General features: G+C 51.5%; 11 protein-coding genes across 11 annotated transcripts; 5 read left to right on the top strand and 6 right to left on the bottom strand.

Moving 5' to 3' along the window:
* Positions 1-59: 59 nt before the first annotated feature.
* Positions 60-1,190, bottom strand: JCM6883_001184 (tetratricopeptide repeat protein; the record flags this gene model as incomplete). The annotated part of the gene is made up of 6 exons (XM_076632769.1): positions 60-122; positions 220-336; positions 426-675; positions 742-766; positions 838-999; positions 1,073-1,190. The coding sequence occupies 6 exons, from the start codon at positions 1,188-1,190 to the stop codon at positions 60-62; spliced, it is 735 nt and encodes a 244-aa protein (XP_076487215.1).
* Positions 1,191-1,289: 99 nt separating this feature from the next.
* GRX5 (monothiol glutaredoxin GRX5) lies at positions 1,290-1,978 on the top strand (the record flags this gene model as incomplete). The annotated part of the gene is made up of 3 exons (XM_076632768.1): positions 1,290-1,451; positions 1,562-1,737; positions 1,831-1,978. 3 exons carry the CDS (start codon positions 1,290-1,292, stop codon positions 1,976-1,978), a joined length of 486 nt encoding a protein of 161 aa, XP_076487214.1.
* A 137-nt stretch (positions 1,979-2,115) lies between these two features.
* On the bottom strand, positions 2,116-3,304 carry JCM6883_001182 (uncharacterized protein; the record flags this gene model as incomplete). Its single annotated transcript, XM_076632767.1, has 6 exons — positions 2,116-2,157; positions 2,231-2,266; positions 2,326-2,581; positions 2,649-2,740; positions 2,808-3,084; positions 3,159-3,304. The coding sequence occupies 6 exons, from the start codon at positions 3,302-3,304 to the stop codon at positions 2,116-2,118; spliced, it is 849 nt and encodes a 282-aa protein (XP_076487213.1).
* Positions 3,305-4,004: 700 nt separating this feature from the next.
* On the top strand, positions 4,005-5,153 carry JCM6883_001181 (uncharacterized protein; the record flags this gene model as incomplete). The annotated part of the gene is made up of 2 exons (XM_076632766.1): positions 4,005-4,465; positions 4,541-5,153. The coding sequence occupies 2 exons, from the start codon at positions 4,005-4,007 to the stop codon at positions 5,151-5,153; spliced, it is 1,074 nt and encodes a 357-aa protein (XP_076487212.1).
* Positions 5,154-6,903: 1,750 nt separating this feature from the next.
* On the top strand, positions 6,904-8,967 carry JCM6883_001180 (uncharacterized protein; the record flags this gene model as incomplete). The annotated part of the gene is made up of 1 exon (XM_076632765.1): positions 6,904-8,967. The coding sequence occupies one exon, from the start codon at positions 6,904-6,906 to the stop codon at positions 8,965-8,967; it is 2,064 nt and encodes a 687-aa protein (XP_076487211.1).
* A 532-nt stretch (positions 8,968-9,499) lies between these two features.
* On the bottom strand, positions 9,500-11,372 carry JCM6883_001179 (uncharacterized protein; the record flags this gene model as incomplete). Its single annotated transcript, XM_076632764.1, has 5 exons — positions 9,500-9,925; positions 9,995-10,537; positions 10,608-10,703; positions 10,764-10,829; positions 10,890-11,372. The coding sequence occupies 5 exons, from the start codon at positions 11,370-11,372 to the stop codon at positions 9,500-9,502; spliced, it is 1,614 nt and encodes a 537-aa protein (XP_076487210.1).
* Positions 11,373-12,542: 1,170 nt separating this feature from the next.
* JCM6883_001178 (cation diffusion facilitator family transporter) lies at positions 12,543-15,715 on the bottom strand (the record flags this gene model as incomplete). The annotated part of the gene is made up of 13 exons (XM_076632763.1): positions 12,543-12,797; positions 12,856-13,071; positions 13,135-13,350; positions 13,420-13,494; positions 13,549-13,804; positions 13,865-13,958; positions 14,022-14,282; positions 14,348-14,633; positions 14,700-14,881; positions 14,946-15,100; positions 15,158-15,243; positions 15,347-15,557; positions 15,630-15,715. The coding sequence occupies 13 exons, from the start codon at positions 15,713-15,715 to the stop codon at positions 12,543-12,545; spliced, it is 2,379 nt and encodes a 792-aa protein (XP_076487209.1).
* A 301-nt stretch (positions 15,716-16,016) lies between these two features.
* JCM6883_001177 (uncharacterized protein) lies at positions 16,017-20,176 on the bottom strand (the record flags this gene model as incomplete). The annotated part of the gene is made up of 14 exons (XM_076632762.1): positions 16,017-16,131; positions 16,199-16,821; positions 16,887-17,150; positions 17,212-17,334; positions 17,395-17,480; positions 17,547-17,787; positions 17,848-17,922; positions 17,983-18,297; positions 18,365-18,639; positions 18,700-18,744; positions 18,807-18,936; positions 18,999-19,448; positions 19,503-19,598; positions 19,655-20,176. 14 exons carry the CDS (start codon positions 20,174-20,176, stop codon positions 16,017-16,019), a joined length of 3,360 nt encoding a protein of 1,119 aa, XP_076487208.1.
* A 276-nt stretch (positions 20,177-20,452) lies between these two features.
* Positions 20,453-22,123, bottom strand: TSR4 (small subunit rRNA maturation protein TSR4; the record flags this gene model as incomplete). Its single annotated transcript, XM_076632761.1, has 3 exons — positions 20,453-20,828; positions 20,905-21,737; positions 21,902-22,123. 3 exons carry the CDS (start codon positions 22,121-22,123, stop codon positions 20,453-20,455), a joined length of 1,431 nt encoding a protein of 476 aa, XP_076487207.1.
* A 555-nt stretch (positions 22,124-22,678) lies between these two features.
* CDC45 (DNA replication initiation factor CDC45) lies at positions 22,679-25,493 on the top strand (the record flags this gene model as incomplete). The annotated part of the gene is made up of 9 exons (XM_076632760.1): positions 22,679-22,918; positions 23,008-23,382; positions 23,447-23,569; positions 23,632-23,780; positions 23,843-24,163; positions 24,249-24,782; positions 24,844-25,188; positions 25,259-25,373; positions 25,479-25,493. The coding sequence occupies 9 exons, from the start codon at positions 22,679-22,681 to the stop codon at positions 25,491-25,493; spliced, it is 2,217 nt and encodes a 738-aa protein (XP_076487206.1).
* Positions 25,494-25,719: 226 nt separating this feature from the next.
* JCM6883_001174 (uncharacterized protein) lies at positions 25,720-27,000 on the top strand (the record flags this gene model as incomplete). The annotated part of the gene is made up of 4 exons (XM_076632759.1): positions 25,720-25,825; positions 25,905-26,017; positions 26,080-26,264; positions 26,349-27,000. 4 exons carry the CDS (start codon positions 25,720-25,722, stop codon positions 26,998-27,000), a joined length of 1,056 nt encoding a protein of 351 aa, XP_076487205.1.
* Positions 27,001-27,084: the final 84 nt, after the last annotated feature.

Below are 27,084 nucleotides of genomic sequence, written 5' to 3'. Positions count from 1 at the left end.
GGTACTTTGCTGGCCTTCGATCTTTGATGTCTAAATAGCACGAATCTAGTTGCGAAGTTTTACTTTTTCTCCTGCTCCTTCTCGGCTTCCTCTCGCTTCTTGGCCAAGATCTTACCTCCGAGCTGCACGATCGAAGGAGATGAGAACGCGGCGAGCGAGAGAAACGATAGGAAGCATCAGCTCTGACTGTGGTTCCGCGAGAACCGAAACAGAACTCACGTTTCGGATGTTGATTTGTGCTCGCTCGATACCAAGCTTTTGTGCTCGCTCGAACGCAATCATCGCCTCGTCCAGTTCACCAGTCGCTTCGAGCACAGCAGCCAAGTTGTAGCAGACCTAGTCGGGGGAAGATGAGTCGTATCGTCAGTCACGACGCCTCCCTGACACGCGGGGACACACACCCTTGAAGAAAGCGGAAGACTGACCTCTCCATCATCAGGGTTGATCATCAAAGCCTTCTGTAGATGTTCGAGAGCTTTCTCCGGTCGAGGAGGTTTCGAGAGGATGTAAGCGGCTCCGAGGTTCGTGTGTGTATCGGCGAGGATGATTTGTGCAGGGGTGAGTTCGGGTAGAGGTGCGGCAGGGTCGGGGAGGGTGGGCTTGACGGAAGGATCGGTTAAAGAGAGAGATTTTTCGAATGAGGCGATTGAAGGAGGAAGTTGTTGGAGCTGATATCTACATAGGAGGGCGGCAAGAATCAGTGAGCATAGTAAAGGACTGCGATGTTACAGGAGAACGTACTGGACTACACCGAGGTTGTAATGGGCTAAATACGAGGGAAGACAAAGAAGATTAGCGGAATACGCACCGGGCGCCAGAGTAGAGGGCTCAGCTCACCAATGGCAGTCTCTTTGATCTCGATACTCTTCTTGTAGTGTGTGGCAGCTTTCTCAAAGTCGCCTTGCTCGAGGTAACGGGTTCCCTCGTCGAGTGCTTCTTGCGCTGAGACGGTCTGAGGGTCGAAAGAAGTAGAGGTCGGACTTGTAGGGGTGGCCATAACTAATCGTATCGGATGTACAACCTTTGTCAGCGCACTCAACGCGGCCAGGAAGACGATAGAGAATGAACAAACTTTGAGCTGAAGAGGTGGAACTGGCGGAAGGTACAGGCTTGGGGTAAGATCGAGTCAAGGTAGGTCGGGCAGCAGTTGCGGTAGGTCTGAGTGCTTGGAAGGCGAATCGGCGAAGCATTCCCTCGATGAAGTGGAAAGAAGCAACGAAAGAGATGAAATCGTTCCGATTCGCTCTCTTCTTCCGTCTCGATCCATACTTATCCCTATTCATCCGATCATGTCTGCATTCCGATCAGTAGCAACTGAACTCCTCCGCCCCAGCACTTTCACCTCGACTCGGGCGACTCCGACTCTCCGAACTCTCGGGAACCCAAACTCGCTTCGACTCATCCAACAACGTCGTCAACTATCAGATGAAGCCCGCAAAAAGATTGATGATGTGCGTACATGTCTCCTGTGCTAGTCTGGCAGCTTGATCTCACCCTCTTCCATCTGTTCCTCGCCGCTGACCTCATCTCTCTCCGACTCTCTCTTTCTCGCATTGATCAGGTCGTCAAAGAAAACCCTCTCGTACTCTTCATGAAGGGTACCCCCGATCTACCTCAGTGCGGTTTCTCGCGAGCGGTTTGTCAAATTCTCGAAGTTCAAGGAGTTTCGCTGGAGAAGATCGTTGCGTTCAACTGCCTCGAGGATCAGGAGTTGCGGGAAGGAATTAAGGAGTACTCGTGAGTGCAGTGCCCTTCACTCGTTTCTTGCCGCGATTCCGCTCGAAAGGCTGACCTCTCCAATTCTTGCGAATTCTCAATTTCGCTCTTCAGATCGTGGCCGACAATCCCTCAAGTCTACCTTCAAGGAGAGTTCGTCGGAGGATGCGACATCATGCTACAGATGCATCAATCGGGAGAGCTCGAGAAGATGTTGCTAGAGGCGAAATTGGTAGAAGCTGAACCCGGAGCAGAGGCATAGAGAAGTTAAACGGATCAACTTGTGGTAATAACAGGAAGTACAAAGTAAATGGGGAAGAGAACGCCAGTAGAGAATCATTTGCGCCAGTCCACGCCTCGCTCGTTTCGGTTTTTCAGTCGCCACGGTTCGATCAATCGCTACGTCGCAGGAGGTGGTATAAGGTTGCGTAGTCGAGGGTGCTACTCAAAGATCACAGTGGACAGAGTCAGCTGGAAGCGGACGATTTGCGTCTGAGGGAAGGAAATCACGAACCGAAACCGCGGGTTGCTGAGTTCCGGGGGGGAGGAGCTGAATTGAACGAAGCGGTGAGTTCCTGCCTGTATGAGACAGCTGAGGTCATGACTGACCCAAGAATTCGCAATTCCGAGTTCGAACAGAGCTTGGAAACCTTCATAACATATCGAATGTCGGAGTCCTCTCTTCGTCGGATCGGGCGCATCCTGATTGTCATTGTCATCGTGAACTCGGGAGGAGCATTCCCTCATGGCCAGCCTGATCACCCTCTTCGGGTTGTTATCGATCTCTTGTGGATATAACCGGAACAACAGAGTTTCGAGGTAGTCTGTCAATACGAACCGACCCTGATCGGTTCGCTTGCAATACCTGGAACCAGATACTCCCACGAGTGAGTGTTCGAGCTTGAACTCGTAGTGACGATTCTGGAACTTACAGGAACAGTTGATTGAGGAGAACTCGAGCATCGCTTGTCCTCTTGACGAGCGATTTGTGCGACCAATCCTGCCCGAAGACAAGTCCAGCTCTCTATCTCACAGGAGAATAAGCTCTGGGTATCTCTCATAGGAATCGGTCGACTCGCCTTGTATTCAACTACGACCAACGGGATTCGGATCGAAGGGTTGGCTGCGTCCTTTTGGGAATTCTCGACGAGCATGAGCACATGGTCCATGAAAGAAGCTACCGCAGGACTAGAGGTGAGACCCGTGTTCTTTTTCAAAGTGTCGGAGGTACTGAGCTCACCGCTTCGCTCTTCGGCAAAGGCCGCTTGGTTCGAGATTTCGATGAGAAGATGTTTTCGATACTTAGGATTCAGCATACTCGCAAGAGCAGTTCGGACCGGATTGAGTACGTTGACAAGGAACGAGTCTCTGCACGAACGAGATCCCGGAGTCGGCTCGATAAGTATCAGACTACCTCGACATCTCCGTCGAGAAAAACTTACGACACATCGCCTTCTGTATAGAGCGTCCTTGCCTCCTGAGTTGGGGGAGTGAGCTCTGGCGGGTGCTTTTCAATAGCTCCGAAATAGTCGTCGATTCTGACTTGTGGATGCGAGATCTCCCAAGGTTCGAACCGCAGAGTCTTCATATGGTAACCGGCTGATCTTGAGACTTTGTTGTCGGACGGGCCGTTAGCAGGTCTCCTCCAAGGACATGGTCTGAGCGATGCACCAAGGAGCTTGACGAGGGAAACTGCGGGAAAGACGATGGGAGTTTTGAAGAAAGAGTGTTTATGTGGTTGGAGAATCTGGATGGAATCAGTTGTAAGCCTCAGCTTTTCTCGTTCAATCGAGAGTCGGGCGAAGTCAGTCTTACCGGTCGCACAAGCTCTCCAGGGAACCTCTTACCCATCGCGCGATAAACATGCAACACTCTTTTTCCTTTCAACCTCTTCATCGGCTCGAAACATGACTGGCGTCGACTTTTCAAGCTCCTCCTACTCTCGATGAATCCCTCGATCTCGCCGTCAGATTCATAATCCGAGTCCGCGAGCGGTTGATGTCGGTCAGATCGGGGAACGGGCGAGAACGACAACGAAGTGTGCGACGGGACGGCTGCTCTTGACGTCCCGTAATGGCGCACCATGTCAGTTTCTGGCGAGTCGGCAGGAAGAGGAGAGGGAGAGAAGGATCAAGGGAAGAAAGGGAGGGCGTAGGAAAGGTCCGCGCAATTTTTCCGGACGAGGCTTGTGCGCAAACCTGAGGTCGTTCGCGGTCGTTGCTCACGTTCGTTCTTCTTTTCTCTCTCGCCTCATTGTTCTTCTATCTCCCCTCTCGCCAGCTAACCTCATGTTCGAAGAGGAACCAAGCCCAGAGGTGCTCGAGATTCGACGGATTCGCGAACTCGCCCTTCGAACTCCCCTTCGACGAAACGACACCTTGTCCTGGATTGGTCCTACTCACATCTCAACCTCTCTCCCGCCGGACAACTACCCACAACACCACTCTACTATCGCTCAGTCACCGCGTCCGGCTTTCGACAAGCTTCTCGACTCCCGCGGCCCGGCGAAATCTTCCTCGAATTGGGAAATGCGACTGGTAGAGCCGTTGCAGGTCGGAACAAATGAGCCGAACCATGCTGGACAGGTCTGGAGAATCAGAATCACGGATGAAGCGGGTATAGACGCGCTCGAAGGAGGGACGGTCGTCATCAAGCTGTATCACGAGGCCCTTTTTCCCGATCCGCTCTTCAATGACTGGGATCGTTCTACACCACAACAGCTCGAAGAGAAGGAGTCACAAGTGTACATGTAAGCAGCTTCACCTCTCGATCGTCAAGCCGTTGCAGCGTTTCAGCTGACACTCTTTTTTCGAGGTGGCACCAGTCACTGTCGTCAGCTGCAGGGTACGGTCATTCCTATCTGCTACGGCTTCTATACGTTCAAGCTTCCGTCGGGAGAATTGGTAAACGGAGTTGTTCTGGAGGACTTGACGGAAATCTCAGAAACGATGAAGGACTACGCTGATTGGCTTCGTCGAAACGGGAGATTGAGTAGTGAGATGGTTACAAATCTCGTGAGTTCTATCGATGACTACGTCTCCTCGCGATCCATCTCACCAAAATCGGTTGGAAAGGTTTCACAAACTTTCGCGATTTTGGAAAGGATCCACCAGCTCGACGTCAGCACCACTCCCCATCCGGACGACCTCTTCGTACTCCGTGAGAACAACGACACGGATCCTCGCGTTATGATGATTGATTTCTCCGAATCGACAACGAGGGCGGAGCTCGAAGAGGTTGTCGCATCCGAAACACCAGGGATTCAGGAAGATTTCCCCGGCGTCCCCGAGTCGAGATTGTGGATGAATTACGACCATTACGGGACGATGGTGGAGCTCTTCGAGACGATTGGTGAGGAGGTTCGAGAATGGCAAAGTAAGGAATCGAAAGAGAACAACTTGAATTTGGCTCTCGGCAAATATTTCTATGACAAGTAACGCTGTACTCTTAACTGTTAACTGTGTGCTGTATGGTTCAGAAAGGCTCTCCAAGACCAAGCGCTCGTGAAGTTACCCGGAACTTCACGGTCGATTGACCGTTGGCAGAAGAAACGGTCTGTGCGCGTTCGTTCTCGAGCCCTCAAAACCTCGAACCGGGCGCTATTTCCTTCCACTCTTCACTCACATCATGGCAGCCTCCGATCGCGATGGAGAGATCAACCCCGAGCTACAAGAGATCCATCGACTACGAGACCTCGCGCTTTCCTTCCCGCTACGTCGAGGCGACACGATCGATTGGCAAGGACCTACCCACTTACCTCACACGCTTCCTCTGAACGACTACTCGAACGACAATGTAGAGGCCAGTGGACATCGAAGGACGGCTAACCCCGAGTTACTCGGCGCCCATGGTCCTGCGAGGTCGAACACGCGATGGACTATCAGGCTCGTCGAACCTCTTCAAGTCGGGGCGAATACATGGCAGCAGAAAGGGCAAGTCTGGAGAGGAAGCGCTTCAAGAGAGGGCGATGCCAGCGTGCAAGGGATATCGATCGTCGTCAAAATCTATCAGGAAACGCTGTTTCCAGATCCGAGGGGAACCACGAAGCCTGAAGAGGGTGTGTACGCGAGGTTCACAGCGCATCAGACGGAAGACATCGAGGCGAGATCTTACAGGTGAGCCAAACTTTCAAAGCAAAGCCTTGAGTAGCCCGTCAAACGCTAATTTCTTCTCGCTTGCGAATACTCTCGAGCAGTCGACTTCAATCACTTCAGGGACGAGAGATACCTACCTGCTACGGCTTCTATCAATTCCGCTTACCCGACAATTCCGTATGGCCAGGAGTCGTCCTCGAGGATTTGAGCGAGATTGCAGACTCAGTCACCGATTTCGTCGAAAACCTGCGAAGAAGAGGCGAGTGTAATCTCGAAACGATTGATGCCTTGGTGAGTAGCGGAAGCTACACCCTCCTAAGCTTGAGCTCACGGACTATACTCTCGGTGCAGGCGTGCTCAGCCATCAGAACTTTGACCTTAATCAACCAGCACGAACTCACTCATTTGCCTGATGATCTCGACATCTTCGTAACCCGTTCATCAACGTCTATGGAGCCTCACCTCATCTACATCGACTTTTCGCAATGCCAAACTCGACAGGAGGTAGAGAAAGCTCAAAGTTTCTGGCCGCAATATTTCGACAATGTCCCGATGCGATTACGCCCTCGTATGTGGCTGTCCCCAAACCATTTCGCGCTCATCGCCACGCTTGACTATGTCATCGATGAGGGGTTTCGGGAATGGACACAGCGGGAGAGGAAAGAGAACAAACACAACCTTAATGGGCGAGCCGCATCGGTTCACCGAATAGTGTTGTTCTTATTTTGCTTCCCTCTTTTCTTTACTGTTATTGACTTGTGTTCACGTTGCGATGCTACTGATGTCAGGACGAGAAGCGAGTCGTGAGCGAGGTCGAGTCGCTTCGCAAAGATTTTCGCAGCGACGCCGACTCGAGCGTTTTCGAACACGAATTTCCGCTCTGTCGATCGCGCTCTTTGTAGGTCTGGTTTCTTAGACAGCTCGACGAGCGTCTGACGCTAACACTGGCCGCGTCTCAGCGCTGAAATCACCCTTCTTTCTTGATCCAATACAAAACAACGAATTCGAGATTTCAATTTTGAAAATCCAAAGTCATTGGAGAAGTTCACAAGAGCTGTTTCCATCATCCGATCAAACCGCCCTATGCAGCTAGATGCGCGTCAAGAGATGGCTTACTCCACCTTCGAGCAGGCCACCGGAGCGCAGTGTACCCCCTCGAGCTCCTCCTCGCTCTCCCCCTCCTCTTCCACTTTCTCGACTTTCATCTCCTCCTCCGTCGATCATCTCCGCTCGTCAATACGCACTACGAACTACTCTCTGGGGTCCTACGCCTCGCAAGGATCCTCAAGACTCCCTCTACAAAGTTCTACAGCGATTACCTCCAATCTCTCAAACACCTCGAACTTCGCTCCGCTCTCGAGAACAGCTCGAACGAGAACTCGCAGTATGGCGGAGAGCCTGTGCAGTTGCTCATGCAGCTTTGAGTGGACCTCTCAAGCCGCTACAGTACAAGTTTCGCAATTCGGTAGTGAGGGTCGTCGGACACACGATGAGGTTACTTCTGAGGTTGAATCATGTCGGGGCGGCAAAAGAGTTGGACAGGGCGTTCTTCACGACGAAGAGAACGGCTTCGAAGGGCGTCGAGGACAAGGGAAGAGAAGAAGGAGAGGAAGACGGAAAAGCGACGAAGTGGGACAGATCGAATGGTTACGCGGTTGGGAACGGGCTAGGACTCGAACGAGGCGAGTTGAGGATCGCATGGATGCAATCTCTCGCGGTCAGGCTCGAGGGAACTCGGTTAGAAGAAGAGAACCAAGCGAAGGAATTAGGAGATTTGTTATTCGAGATGCGGCGAGTGTACCGGGGACGGGGTCTCAACCCTTTGATCCTCGCGTTCATCGTGCGGAAATTGGAAGTCATACACTCGCAACTCGATGCAGGAGGAGGAGGAAAGGCGAAAAAGGCAGCGAAACGTCAACTTCGTCAAATCCTGGAATCGATCAAGCAAGCCGAAACGGACGGACAAAAAGTCGTTTCACTCGCCTTGTTAGACGGAGCGATCTCAAAGTTGGAGAAACAGGTGTCAAGGAAGGTCGATCGGGCGTTATACGGTCAGGTCGAGCGAGAAATGGAAAGATTGATCGGTACTCTCGACGGACCTCTCGACCCAGAAGTCCAAGTCTTGACCGAGTTACACCAGCGGATACCCGACCCTGAATCGATTGATCGTCACTCCCACATTCTCTACCTCGCAATCCGTTTTCTCCTTTTTCGCGCTCGACACACTGCCTCTTCCCCTTCTTCTCCTCGCAACTCGGCTTCGACCGCTTCATACCCACCGCGCAATACCCTCTCATCCGCTTCTCAACTATACACTCTCCTCCTCGATCTTTCTCCTGCCGTTGCGACTTCGCCTTTCGATCTCTCCAAATTGCGTCAACGTCAATCCTCAGCCTTGTTTCGACTTCTTTGGGCTCACCTCGGCGTGCTCGATACCCGTAACTCTTCCCTTGAACACCTCGACAACGAGGCGTCTTCGTCTTCCCCCGTCGACGACCATACCCTTTCTCTGATCACGGCCGGTTACGATCTCATTGACCTCACGCTTCAATCCACATCGGCTCTTCCACCTCCCGATCGCTCTACTCATCTCCCGCCGTCTCTTCCCTACGATCCTCGACTTGTTGGAGTCTCCACTCGCTTTCACCGCCACGCTCTTTACCTTCTCTCCCTTTCCTCCGCTCCATCCCGCCGCGCAGTCGATTCACCGTTTCCACCTTGGTCGATCTTCCAACGAGCTTTCAAGATTATCGATCAGCAGCGAACGAACGACTCGAAATGTCTTCGACCGGAAACTCGACTCGAATCTCGCGCGGAATGGGAGCAAGATCTAATCGTCCACCCCGCTCTCGCGATCCATCTCCTACGTGCTACCCTCCTCGGATCCGGTAATCCGACAGGCTCTATCCCGACTCGAACGACGGAACGAGAAGGGTCTCCGATGACGAGATTAGGAGAATTAGTCGAAATGATTACGAAACTTGAAACCGCAGGAGGAGGAAAGCGAAAGATGGAACGCAAGGCGAGAAAGTTGTTCAAAAAAGCGGTGAACGTCGTCGTTGAGGATGAGTGGAAAGGAGAAGGGGCGAGAATGTGGAAAGATTTGATCAAGAGCAAGATTGAAACATGGGCTGATGAGCAACCGAATCACGACTAAGGTACGTCTCGTCGATACGACGCTCTCGCTGATGGAAACTGACCAGACTCTGAACTGTACTCGCTTTAGGTTGATCCCTTCCCTCCCTCCTCTTACTCTCCTCGTCCCGCCGCTTTTCTCTCTCCCGCAACTCGCAATTCGCACGCAACTCGCAAATCAAGTTTATCGTTGATACCCTCGGACAGTCGCAGGATGATCGCAAACAGTACTATAAGCGTCTTTCTCCATACTTGTGTTTCTTCCTATCTTAGACGTTCTCTCCCTCAAAAGTGTTAGGCAATGCAGCGCGCAAGTCTTTCACATTCTCTTCCTCTCCATGACGCGACTCTCGAGTACAGGCAGAGTACGATTCAGATCGATTTGTCTAGGAATTGCGAATAGAGAGGGGTTTGCGAACGAGATAGAGAGACGAGCCGAGTGATATTTAACGCGAGGAGGAGGTATCGAGAGTAGCGTGCGACACGATAGAGATACATTCTGTTCCGAGAGAAAGAGAGAGAAAGAGTTACATTAGAGAGGGAAAGAGAGAGTTCTATCGTTGCGATTGACCGTAATCGTTTCCTCCTCCTCCTCCTCCTGAATTATACATGCGATGATGTTGCTGAGGTGCAGCTTGCATATGATTTCCAGGTTGCGATTGTTGTTGCATGTACATATCGGGAGGAGGAGGAGGACCACCGTGAGAACCCGGATGCATCATCATCTGAGGATCGTCGACGTATTGCATTCGATGATCTCCTCCTCCTCCTCCTCCGTAAGGATCTTGACCATTGTTGTTTGGTCCTGCGAGAGAACGAGGTGCGGCAGAAGAAGGAGGATAAGGATTCGATTGAGGTGCTTGGAGGTAACGAGAGCGAGGTTGCGGAGAAGAATTTGGAGAATTGTGCGATTGATGCAGATTTTGTTGCTGGTGATGCGGGTACGGGTCGAGAGGATGAGGTGGTCGATTAGGATTCGGCTACAGCGAGAAAAGTACGAAAGTCATGAGTGTCTCGCATGAAAGGAAGAAGAGATATTCTCTACTCACGACAGTATGAGTATAGCCGAGAGCTGGAGGCGGAGGATAATTCGAAGGAGGACCGTATTGAGGGATACCACCTCCGTGATTCATCGAAGAACGCTCCATCATCTCGTTGTAGTTGTTTCCGCTCTGCAAAACCGAAGGAGGATCTCGTTGACCGTTCGGACCTGGTGGATAACTCGGCGACGGAGGAGGGTAATCTCGCATCTGTTGCGGATGTTGTTGATGACCGGGAGAAGGTAAAGGTGCTTGATTGAGCGGATGTACGTGATGTGGTGAAGGAGGTATCGGAAGTCCGTCCAAAGTCGTATGAATCCCTGGTGTTGGAGGATGACTGCTGCGGCCCACGTTCGACGTCGACGGCGGAGGCACTATCGGAGCAGGTTTCTTTCGAGGTCGTTGCTGTTTCGTGCGAAGAGCGATTTGACCACCATGAATCGGAGAATTCGCTTCGAAAGGTCGTTTCTGAGCCGAAGGCGGTAGCGGAAGCAGAGGACCGTCTGGAGGCGGTGAGATGAAGTCCCCATCTGTATCCGAAGGGTCGACAGCCTGTTGAGAAAGTGGAAGAGAAGTGAGCTTGGGGAAGAATCAGGAGATGAGACAAGGTAATTTAACTCACGAGACACTTCTGGATGAGCCGTTGCCCTTCACTCGGTTGACCATTTTCTCCGGCTCCGACCAATGGCTGAAATTTCGTCGTCGTAAACGTGTAGACCTGTGCTCAAAGGATTTAGCTCAAGCTTTTCCTTCGCAGTAAATTTCGACACTAGCTCACGATTCCAGTCTCTGACACGACGAGTAACAGTACTTGAGTTCCAGTCAAAGTCGCCAACTCGTAGGCCTGAACACGGAAACTCTCCGTCAGCTTCAGACTGAGAAACCGTTCCGTCGACAAACTCACTTTTTTCATAATTCCCGCTTTACGCTTCGAGAACGTGATATGCCTCTTCTCCTTCTTCTGAATGTACTCGATCTCAATCTTCCTCCTACCCTTTTCATCTGCGTTCGCTCCGTTCCCTTCTGCTCCGCTGCCTTTCCCGTTCTTTGCGTTTGTTGCTCGTCTCTTCTTCCTAGGACTCCCAACCTCTTCCTCCTCGTCATCATCATCTGAAGCTGCATTTGGGTCGAAAGGGATGATAGGAGGCGGGAAGACTTGCGAAGAGGAGGCTTGCGGTCCCGAGTTGAGGGTCGCTTCGATGCCGACGGGGAGAGAGGGAAGGAGAGAGGACGAAGAGGAGGACTGATACGAAGTCGAAGTTGACGAGGAAGTGCTGTGGTGAGGACGAGAGGGCGGGAACCCAGCCGAGATGGGGGAGGGAGAGGGATGAAGAGGATTCGAGCCGGAAGGTAGTTGAGATCCACCGCTACTGTTAGACGGATCCATTGGGTCGAGTGGACGACGCGGATGAGAGGACATTCCTATAGATGGAAAGGCTTCCGAAGAGAGAGATTGAGACTTGAGTCGAGGGAGGTATTGTTTCGAGCGGGGCGGGTGGGCGAGAGAGGGAGAGGCGGGTTTTAACGAGTTATCGAAGAGACGCGACTTTGACGTGTCCTTGCTTTCCTGCCTCGTTTGGGAAGAGTGATCTCTCTCGAGAGGGAAAGGGAAGAGGGGAAAGCTGATAAAGGTGGATACGGAAAGTTCGAAAGAGTTGAAACTCGAAAGGAAACGAATGGGCAAAGAGAGCGGTAGAGAGACGAGGGGGATCCGCTAGAGTCGAGAGAGGAAAGAGTTCAAAGGTGATAGGTGGAAACAAGACTGGCTCCTGATCCTTCAAGGCAAGAATTTCGACGGTCGATTCGTTCGAAAGTTTGGGGCAAGGAAAAGGCGATTCGGGTCGTCCGGTTGCTCGTTTGGGTCGTAAACGGAACCCCCTACTCCGCTCACTGTACGTGTGTGTGGTCGTGTGCAAGCCTCCTCGAACGGTTTGAGAAAGAGATCTTCCCGCCTTCCTCTTCCACTTTCAAGTTTCCCCCCGGGGCTTGACGACGATTCCGCGATGGACCCTGATCGACGACAAACAAGCTCGAGACAACTTAAAATCGCTTCGTCCTGTCGTTTCTGTCGCTTCTGTCGGTGTCGGTGGTGAGAGACGGTGAAGAAGTGAAAGAGATGATCAAGTTCCGAAGAGGTTCGGCTCGATCTAATCACGTTATTCTGCGTTGAAAGGCTATTGGCGATAGAATACTGTAGCACAATACTATACAAGCGGGACGACGCACGCAGACCTCGGTCGACGCTCAACTCGGTCGCCGCTGTCTCTCCCGACTTTACACGATCAATGTTCTCTCTCGCGAATCGCTCTCTCTCACGCTGCGTCGGTCGACATGAAGTTGAGAAGCACAGAGAAGAAGAGTGAGAAGCTGCAGGAAGAAACAGAGCGAAGCGACAGAAGAGGAAAGATGTCCGGAAGCGGAAAAAAGCTCTCGTTTGCGAAGGGTACTGTAGTCATTTTTCGCAAGCAAGCCTCGCTCTCTCATTCTCTGCGCTAATGGTTAGCTAGTGTGTGAAAATAGTCTCCTGTTACTGTACTTAATATGCGAGAAACGAAGCTCAACCAGAACCACCTCCAGATCCTTCGACTTGTATCGTCAGTTCGTCGAGACCTCCTATGTGACTTCTCAGTGTCCTCCGTACCCTCGCTGTCACTTTCTCAATGTTTGCGAAATGTTCTGGTGCTCGAGAAGAGTCGAAAACGGATGAAGCTGACGGCGAAAGTTGGATGCAAATAGACCCGACGACGGACGAAGGATCTTTTTGCCAGAATCGAGGTCGAGTGAAAGACGAGACTTCCTCGAGTCGATGGACCTGACAGCAACCAAATCAGTGTCGGAGTCGGAAGCCAGACAGCAAGGAGAGAACTCACGGCGGTCAAGGCTTTTCTCACTTCCGCTTCTTTCTCTTCTCCTAGATCTAGCACGAGTAGCTTCCCTGAATCGACGACGAGCGGTACGACACTCGCAAAGATGAGAACGGCGATGAAGATCGATGCTAAAGGATCGAATCCAGTCCATCCGTAGCGATTGATCAGAAGAGTCGAAATGATGACTCCGACAGATCCAAGCGTATCAGCCAGGACATGCTGTTGGAAACCGCGGTCGTCAGTATCAGAGCGGAAACGAACTGACGCAGCGCTGAAACTCACAAGGAAAACTCCTTTCATGTTATGACTGTGACCCGAAGGAGCGACGTGCTCCTCTCCTACTCCGTCATCTTCCTCGTCGTCGTGGTCGCTAGTAGCGTGAGAGTGTGCATGCCCGTTCGTCGGTGTTGAGTGAGAATGAGGCTGAGAATGGGAATGAGAGTGCGAATGGGCCGGTTTTGAAGGTGTCGAAGCCGGAGAGTCCGAGTGCCCGTTGTGCTGAGAGCGCAGAATTCATCAGCGTCAGGCTGACGAACTAGTTGTGGTATCGGGGCCAGCAAGACTCACCGAATGTCCATTATGAGGTTTCTCTGCTTCTTTCTCATTCGTCAAAAACGGCGTCGAGTTCGATCGTACGGGAGCCTGCGAGTAGAACTTCAGTAAGAGGATTCGGTTCGCCGCAATCACTCGACTCACATGACTATGCCCGTGACCTGAATGACCTCCGCCTCCTCCTCCTCCTCCGTGCGAATGACCATGATGGCCGTGACCCGTAGCTACCATCCCAACGAGATTGACGGCGAGTCCAACCGCGCTCACGGTCAACAACTGTCCAGTGTTCATTTCGGGAGGGTCGAGTAGCCGTTGAATCGCTTCAAAGACGATAAAGATGGAGATGAGGCAGAGGAAGAGACCATTCGCGAATCCGGATAGGGTTTCGACTCGAGAATATCTGTAGATACACAAGCTGTAGTCAGTAGGACGCAAAGGAGGAGAGGGGGAGTAAGCTCACCCATAAGTGAAAACTTCGTTCGAAGGCCAATTCGCCATAACACTCGCAAAGAGACCCATCGCGAGCGCGAGACAATCGAAGAACATGTGAATCGCTGTGAAGGTCGCTCACACGGTTACTCGCACGGACGACGAAGTAAAAATGAGGGACGACTCACAATCAGAGATCAATCCCAAACTATTCGTCCAGATCCCGTACGCCATCTGAACGAACATGAACGCCAGGTTGAGACATAAGAAGTAATAGATCCTCCTCGATTCGGCAGATGCAAGGATCGTCTTGATCGTGGCTCGGAAATGTCGGTAAAAAGTGCCGACTCGAGTGAGGAAAGTCGGAGGTGCGGACGAGCCGGTTGCGAGACTTGAGGGTACGGCAACGGAGGAAGATCGAGGATCGGTAGAGGAGATGTGGGAGACACCTGCCGAGAGGAGAGCAAAGATTGAGTATTCTTCGTGCTAATTCGGGTAGAGGGAAAAGGCTAACCGTTCCAAGCGATGATAGCAACTGTGCCCTCTGCAAAACTGATTCCGTGTCCGAATCCGACGTATCCGACGAAGGCTGAACTGAGGACGGTGAGGGGCCAACCCGAGCCGACGAGTCGAGATGAAGGGAAATGAGAGAGAAGAGTTTTCGCAAGGAGGGGATCGATGACGACGAAGGACAGACCGAGGAGTGCAGCGGAGGGGAGATTTAGGGAGAGGGAAGATTCGGGAGCTCGGAATGGAGAAGTCGCATCGGTTTGTGCGACGAGTTTCGAGGAAGTCGTGGACTGCGAGAGGGTGAAGATGGTCAATTACGAGAGAGATACTGAAGCTCTGAGGATATGGTTACTGACGAAAGCTCCGTGCAAGAGATTCAAGCCGAATGCGATTGCGGCAGAGACGAGTACTCCATTGGCATGCATTTTCGCCTTGACCTGCTCGTCCCCGAACTGTGATGATAAGATCTCGCTTCGTTGACCGCACAGCAGTAAGTGAAGGAGTAGATAGAGGTATCCGCGACGAGGAATGCCACCGCCTGGGAGGAGAGAAGAAAAGCAAGTCAGTCATACACTCGGTCGAAAGTCCCGAGAGCCACGAACCTGAAACGGTGGAATCGATGAAGTACGAAATAACGACCATGCCGACAGTGGTGAGAAGAGCGTTGCTGCTTCCGACAGCTTTTTTGCTACTTGTTCGAGCGAGAAATGGAAGTCCTCGAGCCCACAAAGGTGCGAATGAGGTTAATAGGATGAAGCTGCGACAGCAAGAAGTCAGCACGATACGTATAACAGTCGACTGAAGGAGAACTGACCGAAATACGCTGAGTCTATAGATAGCGAAAAGAGCGAAGAGAACTTCGAATGCGAAGAGTACAGGATAGAGTAGACTTGGAGAGCTCTACACGACAACAATATCATCAGTATCCTGCTCGGGTCATCACATGGTAGCCTCTGGTAGAGGGAAGGCGTGGCGGGATCGAGAAGCGAAAATGAAAACTCACCGCTCTCCGTTTAGCTCCCCTCGGAGGTTCCCACGATTTCTCCCACAGTGCTAGCCCAGCTCCACCAACTCCTAGTGCTATCGTGTTGAGAGTCCATGTCGGATAACCTTGCACGAGAAGCCAATCTCTCGAGATGTGGAGGGAGAGAGCGAGGAGCGATTTCGAGAGTAAGATTGAAAACAGTAGATCTGACGGCAGAGAGCCAGATATACTACAGAACGCTCCTCAGGGTCAGCTCACTGCTCGACTTGCTACGAGCGGAAGGGAGAGAGGGACAACTCACTTCCGAAGTTGAGGTCCGATAGAAGTAAGGGAAACCCTGCCTGACCGCCTTGGGTCATAAGCCTCTACGTAATCACCTTTACTCATGGCTCCTCCACCGAGCGCGCCTTGTCCCCGTTAGGTCGAGAGATGAGAAGAAAGAGATGAACTTTGTCAACGATGCGGTCCTCCTTTTCGCGTGCAGAGGCTTGGAAGCGTGTCTTCTTATGTACAAGCTTGAGGCGGTCGATCGCGGAGGTGAGGGAGAACGCGAGGTGAGCGTAGGAAGCGCAAGAAGATGACTGAACTTTCGCACGAAGAAACGTTCTTTGAACAGAGTTCGATCGAAAGCAAAGTGTAGTCAAACAGATAAATATATGAAAATACGAAGGGCAGGCGTGGGAGGAAACTAGAAGATAGAGCGAGAGGAAGAAGAAGAAATCGGTTTTCGCAAAGGAGTGACCGGAGTTTCAGCTGCGCCTTCGATAGCTTCCGCGTCAAAGGTACGCTTAGCTCCGAGGTGACTGTGGATTGATGTTCCGATAAGCCTCGGCATCGTGCAATCAGCGCCTAAGGGAGACATCGACTCACCGTTTCTTCTTTCCAGATTTGCTGCTCGAGATGATCAGACTCTTGTCTTCGTTGTAGTCGAACTCGTCGGCTTCTCGAGAAGGACCGTCCTCCATCTTTGTCGGTACAACGTTCTCCTTCTCCTTCTCGTGCGGAGTCGGGGTTTGCAGAACCGATTGAGTTGTCAAGCGGATGGGAGATTGTTCGTCCTCGTCCGCTTCAGGTGCTTCATCCCCGTCGTAATCTTCCTCGTCGTCATCGTCCGCGTCGTCTTCATCTTCATCAGAATCTCCCTCTTCCTCCTCCGTAGCCGTGGTGGTGTCAGCGAAACTCTGGCTTAGATTTTCTTCGCCGTCTTTCGTGACCCAACTGAGCTGTCCCACCGTTCCTTCCTCGACACTGACGTCGGTTTCAGTGTTGATTGTCTCTGACCCTAACATTTCGGCTGTCGTGTTGACCTCTTCGGATTGAGCTTCGCTGTCAATCGAATCACGAGAAACATCTTCCTCCTCTTCTGATCCTTCCTCTTCTCCTTCTTCCTCGCGAGACATGTCGAGAGAGTCGACTTCAGAATGCGCCAATGGCTCGGGTGAAGTGATCTTGACGTTGACGTTGACACGAGCCGCGAGGGGTGACATCGAATCCTGCTCGATAGCAGCGGACATTCAGCATGAGTTCATTCCGAACGAAAGAGATATCGAGTGCTCACTCTGCCTTGATCCCTATGATCTGCAAGCAACATTTTCTCGACTTCGCCCGAATCTCCCTCCGTCTCTTCTTCCTCGTCCTCTCCGTTCCTCGTATCTTCCCGTTCCGTTTCTTCATCCTCATCCGAGTCGTCGTAGCTTGGTGAAAGAGTCAGTTCCGAGGAAGGACTGAGGGAAGCAGAAACTCCACGTCGAGGAGTTTTCGCAGCTTGTAAACGAGTCAGAATGTCGAGTTTCGCGTTCATTCTCATCTCGGATTCGATTGCCTACGATACTCGGCGTCAGCACTCAGCTCTTCGCCTGAAGGTAGACAGAGGTTGCGCTCACCTCCTCTCGAATTCGATCTTGATATTTGCGTTCCATCTCGAGCATTTTCAGTTCGTACTCTCGAACAGTCCGAGCACGAGCAGTCGATTCAGCGAGCAGAGTAGCCATTTGAGATTCGTACAACTGCGCATCGTAAGGATTAGCTGTCGAGCCCAAAGATGTAGGAGACAAGAAGAGACTCACGGCAGTTCGAAGAGTGCTCAATTCGTCGAGTAGAGCATTCACAAACTCGTCTTCTTCCGCATCGTCATCTTCTTCGACGTCTTCTTCTGAGCGTGCCGTCCAATCGACGTAGTCAGTTCTGGCCGACTAAGCGCCGAAGTAAAATGGCGCACCTTCATAGATCACTTCCTCTTCTTCAGCGCCTTCCGCCAAAGATACCCTTACGACTCTCGGTTCACTCTTCTTCTTTTGAGTTTCCTCCTCGATGATGGAAGGTCGCGAGAGATTCGGCACGACAAGATGAGTGAGGTCTTTCTTGACGGTCATGACTCCTTTCGCGACGGCCGAGAACTTCATGACGTGAGTGTTTTCGTCGTATCCAGTCTCGTAAGGGTTGACGTTGACAATCATTACCTGCGTTCGTCCCGCAAATTGTGAGTGAGAGCAAATCGAAAGCTGCCAACGAAGACTTACAGCTTTGCCGTCCCCGACGAAGAAAGATTGGAACATCTCCGTAAGCTTGCTGTGTCGGAAAGGGACAATAGCGGGCTATGCGTTCACGCCTTCGTCAGTACAGGTTAGACACAGCTCGAAAGCGAAATCGCTCACCTTTCTCCCCTTTTCTCGTTCCTGGTTCTTTCTCAACACTTCCATACATTGTCCCAATACCATCAGACTCTTATTGATGTTTCCTGCTTCCTTCAACCGTTCTCCGGTCGTTTGAGTGTTGACGACTCGTTCAGATCCCGCTAAGTCGACGATGCTGAATTTACTCGTTCGTTCCGGTAATCCAGAGCCGGGATCTCGAGGAGTACGATGAACCTTGATCGTAAAGATCGAATGGGAACGAGAAGAGACGCGGTTTGCGAGAGTCGAGAAAACTCGTCGATTCGCTTGACCTCGAGAGAGAACCGATTGCGCTTCCTGTCCGGAAAAAACCACCATACATCAGTCCGGATGGCGTCTGATGAGGAGCAAGCCTTTCACGAACCTCGGCGCTATGAACTCTGATCTCTTTCATTCCCGCGACGACTTTGAAAGTTTGACCCATCGTCGATGAACCGGGAGTCGGTTTGTCTGCCTTCAAGCTCAAAGCACTACGTTTGACCGTCGGGAACTTGAACAGGTTCTTCGCGCCTTGCGAGAATCCCGAAAACATTCCTCCTCCCGAGGCGGCGGTCGAAGAGATCGAGGAAGTCGAAGGAGCGGGTCCGGGAATAGGAGACTCGAGGAGATCGTAGATCTTTTCGTTGTAGATCTCGGAATCTACGTCAATCGTATACTTAGTGTTTGTCGACCATTCGGGAGGTTAGAAGGTAGACTCACAGGAAACCCAAATCGAGTACTCGTAGTTTTCATCCACGTTTACAACTGTGTGACGTGGGATCGTTCAACAACTACCTTCCGTTGTTAAGAAAGAACCAACAACTCACTATCAGGTAGGTGATTCAGAGGTAAACTCTCTTTCACTCCCAGACCTCGTGCGCCTGGTTTCCTTCCGCCATTCGGAGGTGTCGAAGATCCTGGACCTCCTTGCACTTGTCTCGCGGCAGGATTCTCATCCTATCGTGACCATCCCAAACATCAGCGGCTGATATACGGTTGATGGAGAGAACGGAGCTCACTTTGGGTTCTTTTCCCTTCAAGGTCCTCCAAACGACATCCATCACTCTCGGCAACAATCCCGCATCATCACCCGTTCCACCTTGTACCGTATATGTCTTGCCACTACCCGAAGGTCCATACGCAAACAATAGACAGTTCTCTCCATTCTGCAAGAAATCTTCGACGAGGGGAAGGGTTGTCGAACGGAAGAAATCTGACTGTGAACTAGCGCCTTCGGAGAGAGGAGGGAAGCTCGGAGAAGTGGGAGAAGAGGAGGAGGAGGAGGGAAAGACAGAGGTGAATTTGTAGTAGGTACCGAAAGTCGAAGGATCGGGACCTTGAGGAAGAGTGAGGAGATCGTCGGGAGTTCCCGAAGGGTGAGATGAAGGGTTCAAGTTCAAGTTTGATGTTCGTAGGAGCGCGTTCGAGAAGAGGGAAGAAGAAGAAGACGATGGGTTGAGTCGATGATCCTGCGAGAAAAGGTCAGTTTTCGTTTCTGAGCGGAAACTTCATTCGGAACTTACTGAAGGAGGAACCATCAAGACTTGACTGTCACCAATGATTTGCATATAGCTCTCTGTTGATGCTCCGACAGGAGGCGGTCGAATCCTCAGATAAGCCTGAAGCGAAGAGAAGAATTAGCGAGAACCGGAAATAGAGAGAGGACTTTGCTCACTTTCATCGGCTCCCTCGGACCTTCATACGCCGCAATGATACTCTCCCTGTACGCCGGAGTATTCGGTACTGGAATCGAAGACCTCGCAGGTGTCTGAGGAGTCGGAGTCGCTGTCGGTCGAATCGAATCTCGACTCGTCATTTTCCTTAACAGTCCACCAGGTCCATTTCTCGCTTTCGGTACTGCCAACGAAGTTCTTTTCCCATTCGCGACAGTCGGACCAGCGGTAGAGGTCGAAGGAGGGGAGTTAGGGGGAATGTTGTTTCGAGATGAACTCCATAACGGTTTCGCCGCACTCGGTCTCGCTGGATTCGCAGACGCGCGGGAAACAGGTCGAGAAGGTGGGTTCGAGTCGGTTGCGGGAGTGCCTGCGCGACTAGAACGTGTGGTTCGGGTCGGAAGCCGATTTGTTGAGTTAGATTCAGAATTGATTGTCGAGGACGCTCGAGTCGTACGCGTGACGGGACCGCTGCTTGAGGCGGCTGCAGAGCTTCGTGTCGTTCGTGAGGGCCGTGTAGCCATAGTCGGGATGAAGGGAGAGAGAGAGTGAGAGAAAAACAAGAGGCCTCTTCGAAGAGCGATTTTCTCCATACTCCGGACCGAGAGTTCTAGGCGCTGATACGACGTTGTGTGGCCTATGAGACACCTCGAAGCCGAGGAAAATTACACCGGAAAAACAGCAAATTCGTTTTGTCGCTCGAGCTTTTCGCAACCCTCGCTCGCTCTCGGGGTTCGTTCCAAAGACGGTACCAGAGAGCTCGTGATGACAACAACATTCAATCCAGGACTCGCTCATATCTATTCCTCCCATTCGACCATGACTCTCTCCTCCTTCCAGCTCTCCTTTTCCCTATTCCCCCTCGAATCAACGCATTCTGCACCACAAGTGAACACCCACACGGTAGCCCAATCCAATCCTTCTTCTTTCTCTCCCTTCTTCCCGGTGTCGCCGTAAGCTGAAGTCCCGTTCAAGCCTTCTGTTCGATTCAAAACCGAGATCAAGTTTGGCATTAATTGATATTCGAACACTGAGCATTGTTGACAGGATCGACAGGTCGGTAGTCGGGAGGGTTTGAAGGCGCCGAGCTCATCGTGAGAGGAGGAGGAAGGGTAGAGAGTTTTGTAGGCTGAGGAAGAGGCGGAGAATGCGAGAGGTTGCGAATTGTGATCGTAGCTTCAGATCGATCGTGCGAGGACATGTCAGCAGCAGTCTGATAGTAATGCGCAGCGAAGGGAGAGTGCAAGCTCACCGAACGACCTGACTTCCTTCCCTCGAAACCCTCTCTTGGAACCTCAAGAAAACCTGATCGACACCCTTGACCCTCTGTACCTCGTACCCTTCCCCAGGTCCTGAGGTCGATCCTCCTGATCCCGCTCCGCCTGATTTACCTCCCGATCCATCGGCTCTTCCTTTCCCACCTCCAGACCCTTTCTTCGTTCGCCCTCCAGATCCTTTCCCTTCTTTGCGGGTATCGTATCGATCCTCTTCGTCTTCTTGAGCTTGAACGTTGTCAGAAATCGTCAGGGAGGATAGAGGAGGTAGAGATTTCGAGGAGATCTTGGGAGAAGAGGGTTCGTAGGAAGTTGTAATGTATTGAGAGGGGTAAGAAGGGCCGGAGGTCCATGTCGAGCTGACATCTCCTGTCGACAACGTCTCTACCTCTTCGACTAGAGGAGGAGGGGCGGCCGCTTGAACGGGTGCTGGCGGAGGAGTAGGTGCGAAGGGATTCGAAGAGGAAGAAGTGGGAGCGAAAGGGTGTGCCGACGGCTTCGCTGCAAACGGGTTCGATGTGGCCGCAAACGGATTCGACGACACCGAAGATGGAGCAGGAGTGCTCGCACCACCGAAGACCAATCCCCCTAAATCGACCGCGACAGGTTTCGGTTGATTCTCTTTCTTCTCTTCCTCGATCCTCGCTTTCTCTTCTGGCGATTCCTTCCAGATTTGATTCGCCCTGAACGCTCTGATACTTCCATCCTTCTTTCGACAGGCCGTTCGAGGACATGCGAAGACATAGACGACTCGTTCGAGCGAGGAAGATTCGAGAGGGCAGTAGATTTGGGTCAGGAGAGGCATTGAGTTCTGACATGAGTGACATGTCGTCGACGATGCTTGCTCAGGAGCGTGTGCGAGAGGGAAAGACTAGTCGCGCGAGAGGAACGGAGGCAAGAGAGATTCGAAAGAAGGTTTTGATTATTTTTCATTGCTACCAAAGGGGAAGAACTACGACGACAAGTTTGACGTACAGGCAAACCGCCAATTCGGCTCACCCTCCAGTCCAATGCTTCCTGCTCCCCTTGACCCAAGAAACCATCTGCGAATCCTAAAATCGTCGCATCACTCGAAGAAGCCCAAGTCGATCGACTCGATTGACTGTACTTGTCGTCTTCGTCGTCGTCGGAAAGGGTCGCTGGATCGTAACCTGATTTGTCGGTGTTGGCAAGGAAATTCGTTTGAGGAGCTGGCATCTATCGAGTTTGAGAAGAGAGAGAATAGGTCAATCTTCAATTCCTTCAAACTCGGTCGGTTGCTAGTGTATGTGTGTGTGGTAGAGAGCTATCATAGGTAGTTCAGCAGTAAAAATTAGGTAGCCTAGAGGGTGTCTAGCACGACACTGGGAGGGATTCCTTCTTAGGGGAACCGCCATCCTCCCAGCTCAGACTCGTCATCTAGAATCAGTTGTCATCAGGTTGCGGATAGCTTCTACCACACACACACGCACTTGCGCGGATGTTGAGTAGGAGACTTACGAGAAAAGTTGATAGAGGGAGGAGAGAAGAGGAGACAGCTGAGATTTTTCGCTTCTTGAAGTTTTCCAGCAGCTCTCCGTTGAAAAGCCTCCCCTGAATCACTCTCCTCCCCTCGCTCTCGTACGCGTCTCGAAATCTTCGTCGCGTTTCACCAACTCAACTTACAACCGACTTACCGACTATCCAAGAGCGAGTGGGAGCTCTTTCAATCCTTTCGACGCCCTGAACACGTCTCAAAACTCCCTCAGAACGACCTGAGTCGACTCTCTCTCAATGTTCATTCCATCTTACCTCTACCCATCCGCCTACGACCTCATCTTGGATCGAACTCGAGGTCACAACTCATGTAGTACCTACCTACTCGTCGCACCGGAAGTCGACGCTTTGTGTGCCGCGAGGTTGTTGTCGAGTTTGTTGAAGACCGACGATGTTCAACATTTAACGATTCCAGTCGGGAGTTGGGCGGAGTTGGACGTCGAAGCGAGGAAACTGAGAGAATTACCAGATGGAGATGTGAGTCAAAATCGATTTCGAACGCAGCGAGCGAGTGAGCTGGAATGAGTTTGATTCGAAAACTGAACAAAGATTCGCGACGGAAACAGGTTCGTAACTTGATCATGATTGGTTTCGGAGCCTCCGCCGACCTCTACGCACTCTTCGCCCCGCTCACCGACGACGGCTTGCACGACGACGAGGAAGAAGAGTCGACGAGCTTGCAATTCTCTCCAGAATGCATGATTCACGTTATCGACGCACATCGACCGATCAACCTTCGAAACTTGTTCGAACACGCTCCGCAAACGGAGACGTACTTTCAGCATGAGAAGAGGAGGTTGGCTGGAGGTGGAAGAGGACAGCAGAATGGGAAATGGAGGATGCAGGATGAGTTCAGTGTCGTCGTTTGGAACGAGGTGAGGCCGAGACAGGAGGAAGATGAAGCGTATACGAGAGAATTGGAGGCTTGGAGGGCATTGGAAGTGCGTCGCGACTGTCTCACTTAGGCGGTTCCAACGAAGCTGACGATTTTCGTTCGTGCGACAGTTCGAACCTGATTCCGATTCAGACGATTCGGAAGAAGAAGAGCCACCATCAGATACTGAAGACGATGATGGAGAAGAGTCGACACAAGGAGGTTCGAGAAGGAAACGACGGAGAACAAACTCTGTGAGCTTCGACCCTCTCCGGAGATCTCCTCTCGAGCGATCACTGACTTTTGCGCTTGACAGCCGAGTGGTTTGACGAGTAAACAGCGACATAAACATCGAGAAACACTAGCGAAGTACGAACAACGGGGAACTGAGTTTTCACAGAGCGTCGCTGGAATGATGTACGTTCTCGCTGAAGCAAAGGGACGATCAGATCCAGATGCCTTATGGTGAATCTCTCTCCTCTCTCCCTCGTTGATTGCGTCTCACTCAACTCGATTCTTCGTCCCAGGTTCGCGATTCTCGGTTTAACTCATCAATTCATGTCCTCAATAATCGAACATTCCGACTATCACGCCGTCGTCCGAGCCTACACCGATCAAGCCGCCCTCTTCTCCCCGAACGCGATCTCAACGGGGGACGTCTCGACGAGTTTCCCAGCTACTTCAGCGAGGGATCGTTCGATTCGACCGAATATGGAATGGAGGTTCTGTTTGTTTCGACATTGGACCCTATGGGATGCGATGATCAATTCGAGTTATATCGGAGGGAAATTCGCGTTGTGGTCGGATCGAGGGAACGGGAATTTGACGGCTTTGTTGGCTAAAATCGGGTAAGCCTTCCCTTCCTCTCTCCCTCTCTCTCTCTGTCTCTCTTCTGAAGGGCTTGAGCTGACAAATCGATGAGGGAGAGTAAAGTCTGTCACTGGCAGAAATCTCGGAAGATTACATCAACATGTCGATGGAATCTAAACAAACCCTCGCCTCGAAAATGCAAGAACAAACCCCTGCCCACTCTCTCTACGATCTCGCGTACCCATCCTTCATTCGTAAAGATGGATTCAAGACGGATTTCTCGGCGGCGGATTACGTCGATGTCATCTCTTCGATCCTTGAAGCTGGAACTGGGGTTCGATTGAATTTCGAACAGGTTAGAACGAGAAAGGGGGCGTTGGCGGCATTGTATGCGAAGAATAGAGGTGGGATGGTGGGTCAACATGATGCGGCTACTCAGAACAATGGGAGGGAGGTTTGGGAACCGAGATCGAGATTGGGGAGAGAAGATGAAGGGAAGGAGAATCGACGACCGGGGGAGGAAGGGAGAGGGAGAACAGAGGAGGAAGAGGAAGAGGGAATGACAGAGAAACAGAAGAGGGAGAGAAGGGAAGAGAAGGAGAGGGACTGGAGGAAAAAGAATTTTTGGTTAGCTTGGGATGCGCTCGAACCGACAGAGTCAGTCACTTCTCTCTCCTTTTCTTCCGTGTCTTTTCTCCGACTGACACTCGTCTTCCAGTACTCGACTGTTGCGAGATGCGCTCGAACTCTCGATGGCACTCAACACTTCAATCGTTTCAACCGGAATGATTCTCCTCGATCGCAACAACAAGCAAGTGATCAAAACACTCACTGGCTACCGACTCGCCGTCCTCCACACCGGTCCCGATTTGGACGTATTCCAACATCCGGGAACTTTACATCGACTCGCGAATTGGTTAGTCGACGAAGTTCGAATCGCTTCGGAACAAGCTGCTCGAATGAAGAACCTCCCCGTCGTTGTTGCGGCACTCAATGAGAAGAGTGATAAATATCTCGTGATTGGTGTTATGGGTGGAGACGATATGGACCATGTACAGAGAAAGTGAGTTCGACGGTCTCTTCAGCTTCGATTCGAAGACAGGAAACTGAACTGACGCCCGTTTCGCTCGCAGTATTTTCGGACAAGCGTTCGATAACGCAGCAGAACAATCGAAAGCGAAGGCTCAATCAAAGTACTTCGATGCGAGTATCGTTGAGGTTCGAAAAGGAGATTTACAAAAATTCCTCGTAAGCTCCCGTCTCTCTGTCTTCGCTCTTGGATCGCCCGCTCACTCTACGTCCTGCCTGTCTACAGAAATCGTTGTCACTAGAACGCGCTACTCTGTTCAATAGGTCTCGTTGAGCTGAGTGAGGTCTCTCGCAACCCGTCTCGTTTTTCGTATTTCGTTTATTTCAGTCCACTATTTCCGTTTTGGTTTTTCTTGCGCTTAGTCGTTCTCTCTCGTTCTCTTATACTCATGTTGCTGCATTGTCTACTCTATTCTCTCTCCAGAACATTGCGAACACGTGTTTCGATCCGATTCTTTCACGTTCCTTTCCTCTCTCTCTCTCTTCCGCCACTTTTCCTCGAACAATGTCCGCGATCTCTTCGAAACGTACAGCGTTCCAAATCCTTCAATTCCTCAAGGATTCTCTCCCCTCTCTCAAACAAGATGATCAAGAAGGGATTGAAGTTGCGAGTCAGTCCCTCTCATCTCACCTCCCATCAGTCTCGTCCTGGAGTAGGGTCACTGATCGATGATGATTCGAGGATTACAGGTCAGTGTATCGCAGAGGCGTTCGGAGTAGATTTGGACAAGCAAGAGGATCAAAGAGCTTATTCGATCAGTCCTCAAACTCTCTCGTCTTTACTCGATCAACATGCTTCTTCCGTACGTGTTCATGCTCCTCTGACTATCCGACGATAGCTCTGACGAGTCTGGATTACGTGCAGGCTCAATCTCAAGAAGCTTCGTCATCGGCACCGAAAGGAGTCTCTCCTGAAGATAAAGCCGCTGCCGAACAAGCGAAATCAAAGGGAAACCAATTGATGGCGCAGAAAGATTACCAAGGAGCGATTGAAGCGTACAGCGAAGCGATTGAGAAAGATTCTTCAAACGCAGTTTACTGGTCTAACCGGTTCGTCCATCTCCTCCTTCTCCTCCTCTCCCTTCTCTCTCTCCTGCAGGAGCTGACAAATTCGAGTTGGCTGTGACCCTGTAGCGCGGCGGCATACTCTCAAATCTCTGATTTCACCTCCTCAATTTCCGACGCTCGCAAAGCCCTCGAAATCGATCCTTCCTTCTCGAAAGCCTATTCCCGTCTAGGACACGCCTTGTTCTCGAACAAAGAATACGGAGAAGCTGTCGAAGCTTACGAGAAAGGTTTGGAGTTGGACCCGACGAATCAAACGATGAAATCTAGTTTAGCTACCGCTCGATCTCGTGCCCCTTCCTCCTCCACTTCTTCGGACTCACTCGCGAGGGGAACTCCCCCGACTGGAGGTGCTGGAGGTAACCCACTAGCTGGATTAGCGGGATTAATGGGAGGAGGAGGAGCTGGTGGAGGAGGAATGCCTTCAATGGCGGACATGATGAATAACCCTGCGTTGATGGGAATGGCTCAACAAATGATGGCGAATGGAGGACTCGAAAGGATGATGAATAACCCAATGATGAGACAAATGATGGAAGGAATGTCCGGAGGAGGAGGAGGAAATGGAGGAGGAATGCCGGATATTGGTGCGTTGATGAATGATCCAGAGATGAGGAGAATGGCGGAGAGCTTTGGAAGTATGATGGGTGGTGCGGGAGGAGCAGGAAGAGGTGGAAACTCGGGAGGAAACTCGGGCGGAAACGATAACATGTACTCTTAAATAAGACGAGAAACTTTCTTCCTACCGACTTCTAGTAATACTACATCAGTGATTTGTCCTTTGAATGAGCTGTATGAGAAAGGG

This window comes from Sporobolomyces salmoneus (assembly GCF_050403485.1).
Source record: "Sporobolomyces salmoneus JCM6883 DNA, S_salmoneus_JCM6883_v1_ctg30, whole genome shotgun sequence".
Taxonomy (NCBI): domain Eukaryota; kingdom Fungi; phylum Basidiomycota; class Microbotryomycetes; order Sporidiobolales; family Sporidiobolaceae; genus Sporobolomyces; species Sporobolomyces salmoneus.
The sequence above is the reverse complement of the archived record's forward strand: the minus strand, read 5'-3'. Positions and strand labels throughout refer to the sequence as shown.